A 15,650-nucleotide genomic window follows, 5' to 3' on the forward strand; every position below is an offset into this window, starting at 1 on the left:
TTTTTTGGTGTTTTATTAGCTGTATCTTGACTACCTCCTACAAACTGAATGACAGCTTAGGGTTATTAAATGTGTTCTTGCACATAATTTTATCCATTGTTAACCCTGACTAAATGCATGCAGGGGCACAGAATTCCCCTCTCTTTTCCTTCATTGTTGCCCATATTTGTTAAAGAAATTATTCCCCTTGACGTTTGTTTAGGCTGCACTTTGATAAAATGCCGTCTATGGTCCACTTTCTTAGCTTGGCATTCAGCAGACTCTTATAGATTTATTTCTCTTTGCATTATCTTATCTTCCTTTCTAGCATATTTGGGCTTCCTTTTCATATTTTAAGTTACATTTTGGGGCATAGACAGATCACCTTAGTAATTGTATACCGAAGCATTGCAGTGTTCTAAAGATAATTTTGCAAGCCTTTGGCATATACTTAACCCCACTAACTGTCTAAAGACGAGTATATATGTTCCTTTTCATGCTGTCGGTGAATAAGCAAAAAGGAGGGACTGAGTGCTGAAAGTGACTTCAGGCTCAGAGAAACCTTCTTCTTGTTGATGGGACAGTGAAGTTTCCTGAAGCACTGTAAATCTGGCTTTGAATTTAGAAGGTGGCTCACTTGATGAGGAAATGAATGAGGGTTTTTCTTTATATTTCTGATTTATAGCCACATATATATTCTTTATACTTGAGCCTTAAAAAAAAAAAGACATAGATGTAAAGCATATATCAAAACTGCAAATACTTCAATTTTCTCAGCTTTTAAAAGGTTGAGCCCCCCAAAAGGGGGACATTTAAGCTTCCTAGTTTATGTCAGCATCTGGTATTTTCTAAAATCAGTGAAGTATTTATTATTGAGTGCTTTAAGTTAGATATATCAGCACACTGGCCTATGAGAATTATCAAAACTTAGAATCCAATATAGGGCTAACAGATGAAGTTATTCTTTGAAAAAACTTATATTTAGTATCCCTTCAGATCAGATCAGATCAGTCGCTCAGTCGTGTCCGACTCTTTGGGACCCCATGAATCGCAGCACACCAGGCCTCCCTGTCCAACACCAACTCCCGGAGTTCACTGAGACTCACGTCCATCGAGTCAGTGATGCCATCCAGCCATCTCATCCTCCGTCGTCCCCTTCTCCTCTTGCTCCCAATCCCTCCCAGCATCAGAGTCTTTTCTAGTGAGTCAACTCTTCGCATGAGGTGGCCAAAGTACTGGAGTTTCAGCTTTAGCATCATTCCTTCCAAAGAAATCCCAGGGCTGATCTCCTTCAGAATGGACTGGTTGGATCTCCTTGCAGTCCAAGGGACTCTCAAGAGTCTTCTCCAACACCACAGTTCAAAAGCATCCATTCTTCGGCGCTCAGCCTTCTTCAGAGTCCAACTCTCACATCCATACATGACCACAGGAAAAATCATAGCCTTGACTAGACGAACCTTTGTTAGCAAAGTAATATCTATGCTTTTCAATATGCTATCTAGGTTGGTCATAACTTTCCTTCCAAGGAGAAAGTGTCTTTTAATTTCATGGCTGCAGTCACCATCTGCAATGATTTTGGAGCCCAGAAAAATAAAGTCTGACACTGTTTCCACTGTTTCCCCATCTATTTCCCATGAAGTAGTGGGACCGGATGCCATGATCTTCGTTTTCTGACTGTTGAGCTTTAAGCCAGCTTTTTCACTCTTCACTTTCACTTTCATCAAGAGGCTTTTTAGTTCCTCTTCACTTTCTGCCATAAGGGTGGTGTCATCTGCATATCTGAAGTTATTGATATTTCTCCCGGCAATCTTGATTGCAGCTCGTGTTTCTTCCAGTCCAGCGTTTCTCATGATGTACTCTGCATAGAAGTTAAATAAACAGGGTGACAATATATAGCCTTGACGAATTCCTTTTCCTATTTGGAACCAGTCTGTTGTTCCATGTCCAGTTCTAACTGTTGCTTCCTGACCTGCATACAAATTTCTTAAGAGGCAGATCAGGTGGTCTGGTATTCCCATCTCTTGAAGAATTTTCCACAGTTTATTGTGATCCACACACTCAAAGGCTTTGGCATAGTCAATAAAGCAGAAATAGATGCTTTTCTGGAACTTAGTATCCCTTACCCTCAAAAAAACAAAAAAAGCAAAAAACCCTGACTTTGAAACTATGGTTAATGAAAATCCATAACCATGCAGAGTTAACTCATAATGGAATAATCCATTAGTTAAGATGTATCAGAGTTATAAAAAGTTATTTTAAACTCATGAAGATTTTTGCTTTTAAAAAACAAATGTAATGGCTCTGTCAGCCTAGAATTAAGAATTTGCTTTGCCTGACATTCCTGTAAGGGTATATCTAAGAAATGGCTAGATATAACCTTAACATATTCAGAACATCTCTCCAAATATCCTAAGTATGTAATGTTCATGTTTTTCTAGTTTTGTGTAATTTAAAAAACCCTTTGCCAATTACTCTTTGATTTAAGTAGACAGGAATTACTGAATACAGATATCAATCAAGATATTTTAGGAAAAAATATCGTTAGTTTAAGGCTGGTCTTTAAATGAGGGTTTCTGAATATGTATAATCATTGCTACATTAATTTTATTCAGAGTTCTATCATTGCATAATACTAGTACTTATAAAAAGATTTTTTAGCCAAGAGCAAACAAAACAAACAATACAATAAGGACAAGTTTATGAAGAACAAAATTGTTATTTTGTATGGATATTAGTATTGATGAGTAGTTTTAAATACACTTTTATAAAAATGATTTTAAATTTATTTTGAGGTTTACTAATTAAGAATTATTAGATTTGAGGCTCCATTTAGTGACAACATCTGTAGAGATTTGGGGATTAATATGTTTCTTATTGAGAGAAAACTGGGAATTAGAAATTAATTTACTGGGACTTTTGATGTATTATAAGAAGAGCAATATATGTTAAATACATGAAAAGCCCAAGTTATAAAACTGTAGGAGAAAAGGAGTTTAGAGGAGTCATTCTTTAGGTTGATGATAACTTTTCAGTCAGTTTAGTCACTCAGTTGTGTCTGACTCTTTGCAGTCCCATGGACTGCAGCATCCCAGGCTTCCCTGTCTATCACCAACTCCAGAGCTTGCTCAAACTCATGTCCATCGAGTCGGTGATGCCATCCAACCATCTCATCCTCTGTCATCCCCTTCTCTTCCTGCCTTCAATCTTTCCCAGCATCAGGGTCTTTTCCAATAAGTCAGTTCTTTGCATCAGGTGGCCAAAGTATTGGAACTTCAGCTTCAACATGAGTCCTTCCAATAAATATTCAGGACTGATTTCCTTTAGGATGGACTGGTTGGATCTCCTTGCAGTCCAAAGGACTCTCAAGAGTCTTCTCTAACACCATAGTTCAAAAGCATCAATTCTTCAGCACTCAGCTTTCTTTATGGTCCAGCTCTCACATCCATACATGACTACTGAAAAAACCATAACTTTGACTAGACATGCATTTGTCAGCAAACTAACGTGTCAGCTTTTTAATATGCTGTCTAGGTTGGTCATAGCTTTTCTTCCAAGGAGCAAACATCTTTTAATTTCATGGCTGCAGTCACCATCTGCAGTAATTTTGGAGCCCAAGAAAATAAAGTCTGTCACTGTTCCCATTGTTTCCCCATCTGTTTGCCATGAAGTGATGGGACAAGATGCCATGATCTTAGTTCTTTGAATGCTGAGTTTTAAGCCAGCTTTTTCACTCTCCTCTTTCACCTTCATCAAGAGGCTTTTTAATTCCTCTGCTTTCTGTCATAAGGGTGGTGTCATCTGCATATCTGAAGTTATTGATATTTCTCCCGGCAATCTTGATTCCAGCTTGTGTTTCATCCAGCCCAGCATTTCGTATGATGTACTCTGCATATAAGTTAAATGAGCAGGTTGACAATATACAGCCTTGATGTACTCCTTTCCCAATTTAGAACCAGTCCATTGTTCTATGTCTAGTTCTAACTGTTGATTCTTGACCTGCATACAGATTTTCAGGAGGCAGGTCAGGTGGTCTGGTATTCCCAACTCTTGAAAAATTTTCTAGTTTGTTGTGATCGACATAGTCAAAGGTTTGATATAGTCAATAAAGCAGAAGTAGATGTTTTTCTGGAACTCTCTTGCTTTTTCTATACAATTACTATGTCATTCTAAATTTTGACCTAGAAGAGGAAAATGAATTTAAAAGGGTCATGGAACACAGGAATGAAAGTGAACATCGGGAGACTAGTTCGGAGATTGTTGTAATTGTTCAAGTGGGAGATGATGAGATTGTACCAGATGGGTATGTGTATGAAAATGTGTGTATACACCTACCTGTACATAAAGAATGAGAAGGACAGAAAGAACATATGTAGCTTGATGGGAAAAATGAGCAAATTTTAGGTATGCCAAATATTTGAAGCATGTACCTGCAGTTTATTTTGTGACTGAAGCACTTCATTTACAATTTTTAAGTGTTTATTCTTATGATATTTTGTGGGAGGGAAGTATAACATAGAAAGATATAAGCACAAGAAAAAGTAAAAACCAGCCTATCTATTTCACCAGCATTAGATAATGCCTGTTAGCATTTTAATGTTTTCCCTCTCATTTCTTTCTATGAATATGGTTTTTATTTGGGGGATATTGTGTATACATTTGCGTATCAAGAGCTGTGAAGGGTCTGAAATTTTTCTTATTGACATGCTAACAGGTTTGCCTGCCTCTGTTTCAGGGATGCAGGCAGAGAACCAGAGACTTTTGGGTTAGAGGCGTTGGCTTTATTGCTCAAGCATCAGTATATTTATGTCAAGACCCCATTCCATTCTCCAAGTTCTTTGGAGGCAAGACAAGAGGGCCAGATTAATAGCTGTATATGTAATGGGTTGCATTGAAGGATAGCAACCCTGAGTTCAGAGAACTTGAATCTTTTATAAGACAGGGCAGTAAGATGTCTGTCCTTTGCTCTGCAAGGAAACACTGTTATACAAGGCAGTAGTATATTTAGCCTTTGATTGTAACAGGAACACTGTGTGTATGTCTCAAGGCTATTCACTCTAAACAATCCTTGGAAACCTGTGAGAACAGAAGGTAGCACCTTTGCTCATAAAATATGCAGAAATATGAGGCTTATGGAGTCTCTCAACAAACATACATGTTCTCATATATCATTACATTTTTTAAATCAGCATTTTAAATGGCTGCATATAGCTATAAAAGATGAATCTTTGGGATATAGCATAATGTACTGTCAACTCCCAATTTTCCAAAAAATGATCTTTTCAGTTGTTTCCACTTAAAAAGTTTCACTTGGAAATATCTACTTGGAGCAGAGTGGCAAAAACTGTTGCACTCACCTTAGGTGTGTTGTAGCTAAATTGGAGTAGATAGCCATTGAGCTCTCCCTGATTTGAAGTCTATGCAGCCTCTTCACCTTGGCCTTATATATAAATATGCAGTGGCTGTGAATGGCCGACATGTCTATTGTCTCAAGATATTATCCAGAAAGAGACAGGCTCTGTGAAGTTGACTATTAAAGCTGTTACTTGTAGTCTAGCCTACACTGGTTTTCTTCTGGAAAGTGGAGATATTTCCCAACATTTCTGCTGCTCACAAGTCTGATTGGGCCTCAGACAGAAGCTCCTACTGCCTGGCATGAGCAGGGCCCAGAAAAGTCCATTCAAATCCCTGTAGTGAAAAGGAAAAGAAATCGGAGATCCAAATAATGACCATCTTGTCCAAACATCTGGAGAGGGCCTGGTCTTGTTTTGGGAATTAAAGAAAGGCAAAACAGGACCATGACCAGGTTTCAGTCCTGGGGCTTGTGAGGAAAAAAGTACTCAATATGGAGGCTTTCCTAGGGCTATAGGGTCTTCTAAATTATCTAGACTATTGCTGAAGTGACACAAATGGTTGAGACGAGGCCTCCTCAGAGGAAAGGAGGACTAAATGAAACATACCAAGAGGGCCATTTCTGAGTCAGTAATAGTCTCAGAAAATTCTAGGTTAAAATTTGTGACAGATGTTGACAGAAAATTGGACTATAAAATGGGAGGAAGCAACTGTAATACTTTTCTAAGTGAGCAGTGATCAGCAATTAATCAGCAGTCAAAGCACTGTAATTTTTTTAAATAAGAGAGTTTTCCAGTGGTGTCTTAAAAGTTTTTAGGAAGTGTAAACTGAACTTATTTATTTATAGAACAAACATTTTTGACACCTGCTTTATGCTCTTCTAGAAGCTGGAGAATTGGTGGTGCACAAGGTAATGGGGTTCGAATTCATGGAGTGTCAAGTCTGGAAAACAAACAAATAGTAAATATCTTAAGATTTTTTCAAGCAGTGAACAGTTCTATGAAAACAAAAAACAGTGTAACATGACAGACCAGTGGCTTGGGTACAAGGTGGAAGCTGAGAAGTCGCCTCTAGGGAGAGTGGCTGGAGAGGGCTTTTTCGAGCTGAAACATGAAAGGTGCTGTTTGTGGCAAAGGTATTCCAGGCAGAGGGAATGGCAGAGGCAAAGCTTAAGAGGTGAGAACAAGTGTAACATTTTCAGGGACTGGAAAAGAGATCAGGAACAAAATGTGACTGAGGAGGGAAAGAAAGAATAAGATGACCTCAGAGAGATGCTCAGGGCCAGTTGGTGTAACGAGTTGCAGGCATCAGTAAAGGATCTGAATTTAAAGTTTAGTGGGTGATAGGATGGACTTTTCATTCAACAGAATGGTGGAATCTGGATTTATATTTTTTTAAAGATTACTTTGGTCTCTGTACCAGGGTGGCAAGTGGTTAAGCTACACAAGTAGTTGCTGATGGGTGGGATAAGTTTGTAACAGTAAGTTAATTGAGATAGGGGATGTGTTTTGGTGTAAAACCTAATGAAATTATTGATGGATTGGCTCTGAGTGAACAGGAAGAAAGGGAGTCAAGGATAACTTCTAATTTAGAAACCTGGGCTACTTAGTGATTGGTGTTAAAATTACTGAGGTAAGAAAGACTGAGAAATGAGTGGTTCTTGGTAGAATGGTGGGGGAGTGTAACTAATTTCATTGAAAATTGAAAGGAGACCCTAGTAAATATCTCTGCATGCCTTTTTCAAAAGAAATTCTTGCATGATAAAAATAATACTTGATATTGAATTTGCTGCCCAACTCTATTGACTTGTCTTGGGATATCTAGAACTTTACCTGGCAAACGAATGGATAGATAGATGGAAGGATTCAACGGATAGGATTCAACAGTTGAATTACTGGATGGATAAATGGGTAGATGTCTTAGGAATGTGCAGACTGACTCCCTCCATTTCTTGTATACAGTTGTGTCTATGAAGCCATCAAAAGGTGTGTCTCAGAGGACACTGTGTGGGTCTCAGGGATTCTGATACAAACTACTTTGTCCATTCTTCTGAGAATCAAGGAAGCAGTTGTTTTTAATCACTATCCATAATTCCTCCACTTAAGACACCATGCTATGGCTCACTTCAACTATAAATGCTGATTTTTTTCACTTTATAAAAATCATCACAATATCTTTATTTTATCAGACAGGAAGCACTTCTTGCGGCAATCAGTGAAAAAGATGCGAACATTGCCTTGCTGGAATTGTCTGCCTCCAAAAAGAAAAAGACACAAGAAGAAGTCATGGCCCTCAAGCGGGAAAAAGATCGACTAGTGCATCAGTTAAAGCAGCAGGTGGGGCCTTTTGCATGACTGGTGTGTTTTGCTGGGTTGTGGGTTTGGAGTGCTTTCTCTGGGTTTAGTTACTCTTTGTTTTGCCGTGTCCATCCTGCATGCTCAAGCAGGTGAAACCAGGTAGGAGAAAAATAGTCCAAGTTGTCGCTGGAACATTTATTGCTTTCCTGTTTTTGTGCATGTGCCTGGGCTTGTGTGGTTCTCAGCCAGCGCTGTTTTGCTTTCTTTTGTGTTCACATCTCCCCAGAAATACCTCTCAGCTCTCTTCCTTCCGGTGGACTTTGTATGACTTCTGACTAAATCCTAGAAAGTACTAATTAAATTCTGGGCACTTTCTTTCCCATAGAACTTGTTACCTTCTGTCTTGCTCACTTTCTGGGCCCAATAATGACTCCCATTATCTAGTTCTTTTGATTTCTTTTTCTCCGTACTTCCAACTTTGATTCTTCAATGATTTCTACCCAAACTTTCTGGCCAAGAACCATCTCCCAGCCCCTAGGCTTGGAGATAGCCAGGCTATGCGTGGAGACCCCTGTAGCCATTATTTAGTCAAATACTTTTTTAAACATTCATTTGCCACATTATCCTATTTTTCCCTCATCTAGGCCACTGTGTGTCTTTTGTGTGGCTTCCTGGAAGTGGCTTAAATGGAAATATTTATACCTAAAGCATATTGCAAAATCATCTCTGAAATCTTCAGACACGGTTTCTCCTCCATATATATATAACCTGAGCGCCTTTGGAATCAGTGGTTACAAATAGTCAGTTAGATTGCAGCTTCATTATGAAACCCACTCAACAGAGAATGGTTCAGTGATCTGTGGTCTCACGATGTGGCTATCATAGCTTAGCAGGGGCCACCCGTGGCTCTGAAGTTCTCTGAATGCCTGAAAAGATAAGCTCCCTCCTGTCACAATTGGGCCAACCCTTTCCCTCCCCAGGAAGGAAAAGGCATCCTTTGGCCCTGCACCAGAGTCTGATTTTCATGGGATTGCCTTACTAAGAGAGCGAGTAAACAAGCACCGCCACGCCTGGGTGCCCTCTCCTGCAGAGGGAGGGTGCCCGTCACTGGTGGGTGTTGGGGTCATTCCACAGAGCAGCATGCCTTGCTAGCGCTGATCCAGAAGTTAGGGGCCACTTACATCTGACCACTTCGCTTGGGTCTGTGCACCTTCTATACTAGTTTTTCCACCCACTTGGCTGTGGAAAGTCAAATTGGGGCTCCTTCTTTGCTTTCTCCTAGTTCCTTCCCTGTGCACCCTGCATCCTCCCCTCCTTCACGTAACCATTGTAGCTTTCTCCCACAGGCTTATAGACCTAAGAAACAGCCCCTGACCTCGAACATACCATGCAGTTGTGATGCTAGCTACAGCCCAGATATTACGGCCAAGTACCATGGGTCCAGCTATGATGCGTACATGATCCAAAGGTCTCAGGTCAGTCAGCTGCTGAGGAGACACTCGCCCCCACCATTGGGGTTGGGGGTGCATAAGAGCTACATCATATCTTGACCTTCAGCTCTTCTGATGATTTCCAGTATTCATTGGCCATAGAGTCTAGAACCATCCATGAGAGCACTATATCTTGATTTATAATAAAATTGCATTTATTATGTATTTGCCAATGGTTCTAGTATTGATGGTCACCTTACAGGTCCACCTCTTCTGAAATAGGCTGCACTGCTGTAAAAATGAGATTGGCAGAGGGCTTACTATCAGGCTTCTTGAATTACATTTGACTTTTTATCTCTTAGATACTTTCCTCCCCAAATCTCTCTATACTCTTCCCAGTAAGGAATTTTTTTAAGGCTGTTTTTTGTTTTTTTTTTTCCTTTCTCAGCATCATGAACATGCACTCCTGGATTCCAGGAAGGATTGAGTGTAGCCCTTCAATCTGCTCCTGGGAAACTGTACAAAGCCTGCACTATTCACGACAGGCTTGGTTTTGGGTATCATGGGGCACATTTGGGAAACCCCAGCCATGCACAGTTAGGCTCCTGCCTGGGCTAAAAGCAGGGTCTGAAGAACTGTTGTGGAAAAAGAAGCAGCAAAGGAGGAGGATGGGCTTCTTTCCCTGATTTAGGTTTGAAATTCTTCCCCAGAAATTCTTCTGTGACCCTACTGGCCACAGAGCAAGAAAAAAATGTCAATTTATGTATTTTTGTTGCAGATGATAATGAGTCTGAAAATAATAGTAATTGGCTTATAAAAGCATGCCATTTTTATTGAGAGTTTACTTTGTGCTAGGAAGGGAATCCAGTGTCCCTGGGGGACTTACTCTGTCCCACAGTCCTCACAGCAGCCCTGTGATGTGTCAAGATTACTTGCTCTTTCTGGGGTCCGTAACTGAGACTCAGAGTACAGAATAACCAGCCCAACATACAGAGCTTGTAAGTGATAGAGCTCAGATTTTATATAGCCCGTCTGAGTCCACATATACCCCACCATGTTTAGGAGGCAATTCAGAGTTGCAAGCCGATGGATATTCCAGAAATTCTGAGGTCCTTTTATCTTTGTATACCTAAAGTAGATGCCAGAAACCCATTTGAGAATGGTCTCCAGCCAGCCATTCATAAAGAATAGTTCTGCCTAGAGCTCTTAGGCTTAGGATGTTTGATCACATAATGACTGCTAGTACTTTTAAACTCCCATCATGTGCCAGGTGTGGGTCAAAGGGCTTTATATACATTAACTCATCAACTCCCACCAAAGAGGAAGAGCCGATGCTCTTACAGAGAAGGAGCCAGAGGTCTGGAGAGGTTGGGTGTGCTGCTCAGGCTTCATAGCTGGACACACCATGATGCTTGAACAGACATTTTTGCCACACAGCTTTAAGTGGAGTTTGCATTTGGCATCTGGAGTTTCACTGTGTAGGTTAAATTTTTATTCCAGCACTTGTTAGTTGAGTGATCATGAGCAAAATACTGAACCTCCCTGAGCTTCAGTTCCTCATCTGTAAATTGGGCTAATACATGATTTAGAGGGTTGTTTGTGAGTATAATGTATATAAAGTGATTTGCACATGCCTGATAGACAAATGTTCCAAATATGTGTGAGCTCCCATTACTACCACTGCTACTAGTAGTAGTAATAGATTTTATCACTACCAACCCTCAGAGATAGTTTAACTTTTATTTCATCTTTGTTGTTTTTCACATACCTTGGAGTCACAGCTCATTGAGAACATACTGTTGAAGCATTGGAGATAGAGCAGACAATTGTTGGCACTAAAGCCTTCCTGGTCCCCATACCCCTAAAACCCAAGCACTTGGGAAGTGATGAGCAGATGTGTTAGGAGTTGTAGACCCCAGTTCCCAACCTGCACTGAACAGGCCCACAGCACTTATTAAATTTGTTTGGTTTATGTATCATCCCTCATAGATAACAGAGATGACATCCCAGGGACAATGAGTCCCAGACCTCATTTGTCATCACCCACATAATTGACCTGAGATACCCAGGCCAATGGGAGGGAAAAATCATGGGTCTGGGGATTTTGAGGCAGGTGGGCACATGAGAGGTATTACCCTATTCAGGCTGCCTTTTGAGCTCATACCGTGCAGAGCTCTGCCCATAGCAGTCTCATTGACTGAACATGAGTGCGCATTCAACAACCCCCTAACTATTGCACTTTGCCAAGCACATAGTGGGCACCAAATAAATATTGTTTTGTGTGAATAATTGCTTGATTTCCACAAGCCAGGTCTACACCAAATGTTTTCTGTAAACATGGTTTACAAACATTATCTCACTTTTTCCTCATAAGCAACCAACTACCCAATGCATTGCATACTCATGTCCATCGAGTTGGTAACGCCATCCAATCATCTCATCCTCTGTCGTCCCCTTCTCCTCCTGCCTTCAATCTTTCCCAGCATCAGGGTCTTCTCCAAGGAGTCAGTTCTTCACATCAGGTGGCCAAAGTATTGAAGTTTCAGCTTCAGCATCCATCCTTCCAGTGAATATTCTAAAGGTACATCCCACGATATGCTCATCACACTCTAGCTCTCACTGCTGAAAATTCTTCCCTGGCTTCCCTTGCTGGTAGGATAAAGACAAATTTAAACCAACATGCTATCTGCCTTGTACATGCAATTCCCGCTGCCTGGAACACATTTTCTTCTTTTCCTCACATAGTTAACACCTACTGGTTCAATTCAGTCTCAATCCAACATCACCTTTTCAGGGAGGCCTTATGGGACTTTCTCAATTGGGTCAAATCCCCAATTTGGCACTCTTGTAGCACATGTACATCATTTAATTGCACTAGAACAGATGCAGTTTTTGCATTTGTTTTGGTGATTATTTGGATAGAAACTATCTGTCCTGCTAGTTAATGAACTCCATGAGGACTGTGAATGTGACCTCATGACTTTTTTTTTTTTTTTTTGGCTGACCATTTACAGCTGCTAACATTTGCTGGTTGGCATTCAACGAATGTTGGTTGACTGTATAAATGATTGAATGATTGAATTGCCAGAGCAGCTTATTAAAAGAAGAGACTTCCTTGATCAATCATGACTTTAGACAAAATTGAGCCTCATAATTCTGCCTGTAATATTCCAGGAAGCCACTATCAGAGTTGGTAAAAAGACATGGAGACGTGTTTGCTGAAAGATGACCACAGAATTGGTGCTGTGTTCTTTCTTGCCATGTTGCAAGACACTTTGCAGAGATGACTTTTACCACACTTGAATTTTTGCAGGACCGTCTATTTTGAACCCTTCAGGTCCCTTCCAGTTTGGGAGGTGTTGTTTTTTTTTTTTTTTAATTAAATGCACTGAGTTTCTAGATATGGCAAAGATGATTTGCCATTATGAAAGGATTCCCTCCTTTTCTTTCCGGAAAATGTCTGAGCTTCTTATAAATTAATTTGCCCCGGAATACCTAAACTCCCATTAAACGCCTTTCAAAAGAGCCAGAGAAGGTGATATGAAATGAGTTCAGAAATGCCAGCTATGTTTAACCACAAAAGAATCTTTATGACACTCTGGGTTTTGACCCTTGAGTTGATTCTAGGCTGGACACCTTTATATAGGTGAGAGCAGTACAAATTAACTATCTGTAACTTGTTGCTTACAGAAAAATATAAGGGATTAATCATAGTTTGGTAGTAGACATATAAGTCTATCTGACTTTTGTATTCTTCCCAATTCCATTTCCTTGCAAGTACACACCTCTGACACTTACACCACCTCTCTTTAAAAAAAAAAAAAAAAAAAAATCTGCCTTCCAGATTTTTGCCATTTGAGGAGAGGGATTCAACTAGGAATTCATTAAGGTTTTTTATCTTTATTTTGTATTTTTGTTCTTCCTCTAAGGATGCTAGTTCTAAAAATATTGTTAAAATTTACAATCTTTCCTTCTTTTGTGTCTTGGATCCAATCCCCCCAACTCTTTTCCTCCATCCTTGAAGAAAGGACTGACATCAAAATAATTAATTCTGAAATCACTGGATTTTCCTGCTGCTAAAGGGTTTTTGAAGAAAGCTTAAAACTAAGTCTTACCCCCTAAGCTTTATTCCCAAATGTTCCCTTGTGTGCTGAAGTAGTGAAATGCACATCCTTGATGAAAATGCCTTTTTTAAAATGAGGGCCAGATACTATTGTTCAGTTAAAATTAGAACCAGCTTATTTCTCAGAGCCAGTTAGAATAATTTTGTGATCAGAGATAAATTGTGCTTGGTTTTCTTTTCCCTTTCCTACTAGTTCTGGGCGTTGCTTTTGGTTACCAGGAAACACACTGGTCAGTTGGGAGCAGGAAGGTATTAAGACCAGGAGACTAGTCCACTGATTCTCTATGTTGCCCTCCAGAGCTTGCAGAGAAGAGGAGTCCTATATCCAGGTTAACATTCTGGACACTGTGGAGATCTACACAGTATAATTGATTTTCGTAGGGCCTGACTCTCCTCTGTAGTGTCCGGACCATCACAGGATTGTCTCCAAGAATTAGCCACGCCAAGAGTGGGAGAAGGCAGATGCTGCCGCAGAAAGTGTTCAGGAAAGCTGGTTCTAAGGGTGAGATTCCAGCCAAAATTGGATCTCGCCACAGGTAGAAGCGTCCCGTCAAGAAAAACAAGAAGCACCCGAGTGGAATGGTTCACCGGGCATTTCTTTCTCTCTCTGCTGGGGGCCTCATGTGGTTGTGCTTCCCATTTACACTTCCATTACATGGTATGCAGATGACTTTTAATTATGCTTTATGGTTTGGGAGGTGAACACAACTGAACAGTGGTGAAGGAACTCCATGCAGTGGGGTTTCCATAGCTTCATGTTGTGGTTGGACAAGTGCCAGAAAGCTTGATGTGATCCCAACATTGTAATGCATCACAGACTTGCCCTAGATCAAATTGCTGAAATGCAAATGCATTGGTTTTTACTGTAGACTCACTTTGGGTTAAGCTGTTCATGTCCCACTGGTAGAATCTAGCCACATCTCTATTTATCATTGACTTCAGTGCCAAGTGTCTTTACAGTTTGTTTTGGAGAACCCCTTTAAAAAAAAAAAAAAGAAATACTCATTCTCTCTACAGCAGGCCAAGGCCAGGGCATTCTCACAGAGGTAACACTTGAAGTTTTTGGTATTACTGAAAACACTTTACTCTTAGTGTCCCAGTGATTGGTCAGGACACTGGTCTGCTCTCTTAGCCTGGAGACATTTTTTATTTCAGGCAGCTGGTGCCTCAATCTCAGTACTCAGGGAATGCATTTGGTTTGCTGGTTGCATCACAAATTAGCACTCAAAGACTGTGGAGGCTATGTGTTTTCCTCTGTGATTCCATATGTTTCTCTAATCTTTGTTAGAAATGCACCTTCCAAAACCATCAGGCTGACTCTGGTGGACCACTTTCTCAGTCTCACACTTGAAGGAAGCCATGTTTTAAAAACCATTTTAGTTCTCTTCCCTAAACATTTGTGAAGGTACTGTGTAGAGCACTATTGGGCTGTAGAAGGAGATGTTGATACTGACTTTGTCCTTGAGCCTTGGGATTTTATCATCTCTACCACCTATAAGGCAGATATTAGCTCATAAAACAGATGACAGAGCACATTGCTTTTTTTTTTTTTGGTGCAGAAGCATTACCAATGTTTAAAAATCTTTGCTTGCTTGAGGGAGCAGGAAATGACTTTACGCAGAAGTAGGAGTTCCTGTGAATTTTGTGATTGGCAATTCATAGCCTAGCTTTTGTGACAAATGCCTATCCACCAATGATACTTTGTGTTTTCAAGTATCCAAATATCAAGTATCCAAGTATCTAGTCTTAGAAAAGCTTATTCTTTGCTTTTGGAATATACCTTTTAAGTAGAAAAACTTGAACAGACGGACTTTACCCCTTCATTCCCCCACTTTTAGAAATACAGAAAGGGAGAGATGGGTCTGACTTGTAAGTTTTAGAGTGATCTGCCAGCTTTCTTTCAGTAATTTGAAGCACTGCTGTAGTATCTAGCTGTTGGCAGAGTACATCAGAATAACAGGCTTAGCTGAAGGTGACCAAAACAGAGAATAGCATACAAATGCCAAGAAGATCTCTCACGTGCTTTTTCTGTTTTTTTGTTTTTTTTTTTATTCAAATTTCACATCTGTGCTCTATTTTTAAACATTTATTCTTTAAGTGATAACGCATGTTTTACCAAGCCTCTTATTGGATTAGACATGTTTGAAATCCCCTCAACTTTAACCTGTTCATTACTGCCTTCAAGAACATTCAGATCTCCCACCAAAGCAGAGAGTATATATGGGGAAATTTTCCAAGATGTCAGCCACTGGGGAGCCATTGTGTTTTGGGGAGGGAGGGGTCCAGTGGTTGTGCTGTGTAGATCTGGGGGTGTCTTAGGCTGACGTTGCTTTAAGAGGAATCTAGTGTGGGTGTAATGTGTGCAGCACTTTTCTTCATTGTGATAGTTTTTTGTTGTTGTTCACGTTTTAAAGTAGGAGGAGCCAACAGCTTTTGAGCTCTTCAAAACTAGGCTAGGAATTCTAAATATAG

At 40.2% G+C, this 15,650-nt stretch overlaps 1 protein-coding gene across 10 annotated transcripts in view; it reads left to right on the top strand.

The window, feature by feature from the left end:
- The window catches only part of ERC2 (ELKS/RAB6-interacting/CAST family member 2), a 993,593-nt gene that overhangs the window by 755,387 nt on the left and 222,556 nt on the right, over nucleotides 1-15,650 (top strand). For all 10 annotated transcript variants that reach the window (XR_009732518.1, XR_009732519.1, XR_009732517.1 and 7 more), the window contains one exon: nucleotides 7,517-7,664. Coding sequence is in view for 7 of the 10 variants with exons in the window: in XM_061396628.1 (XP_061252612.1) it covers nucleotides 7,517-7,664 (148 nt within the window). In the remaining 3 variants the exon portion in view is untranslated. The remainder of the gene's footprint in view (nucleotides 1-7,516; nucleotides 7,665-15,650) is intronic.

The sequence above is a fragment of the Bos javanicus genome, chromosome 22, assembly GCF_032452875.1.
Source record: "Bos javanicus breed banteng chromosome 22, ARS-OSU_banteng_1.0, whole genome shotgun sequence".
NCBI lineage: Eukaryota > Metazoa > Chordata > Mammalia > Artiodactyla > Bovidae > Bos > Bos javanicus.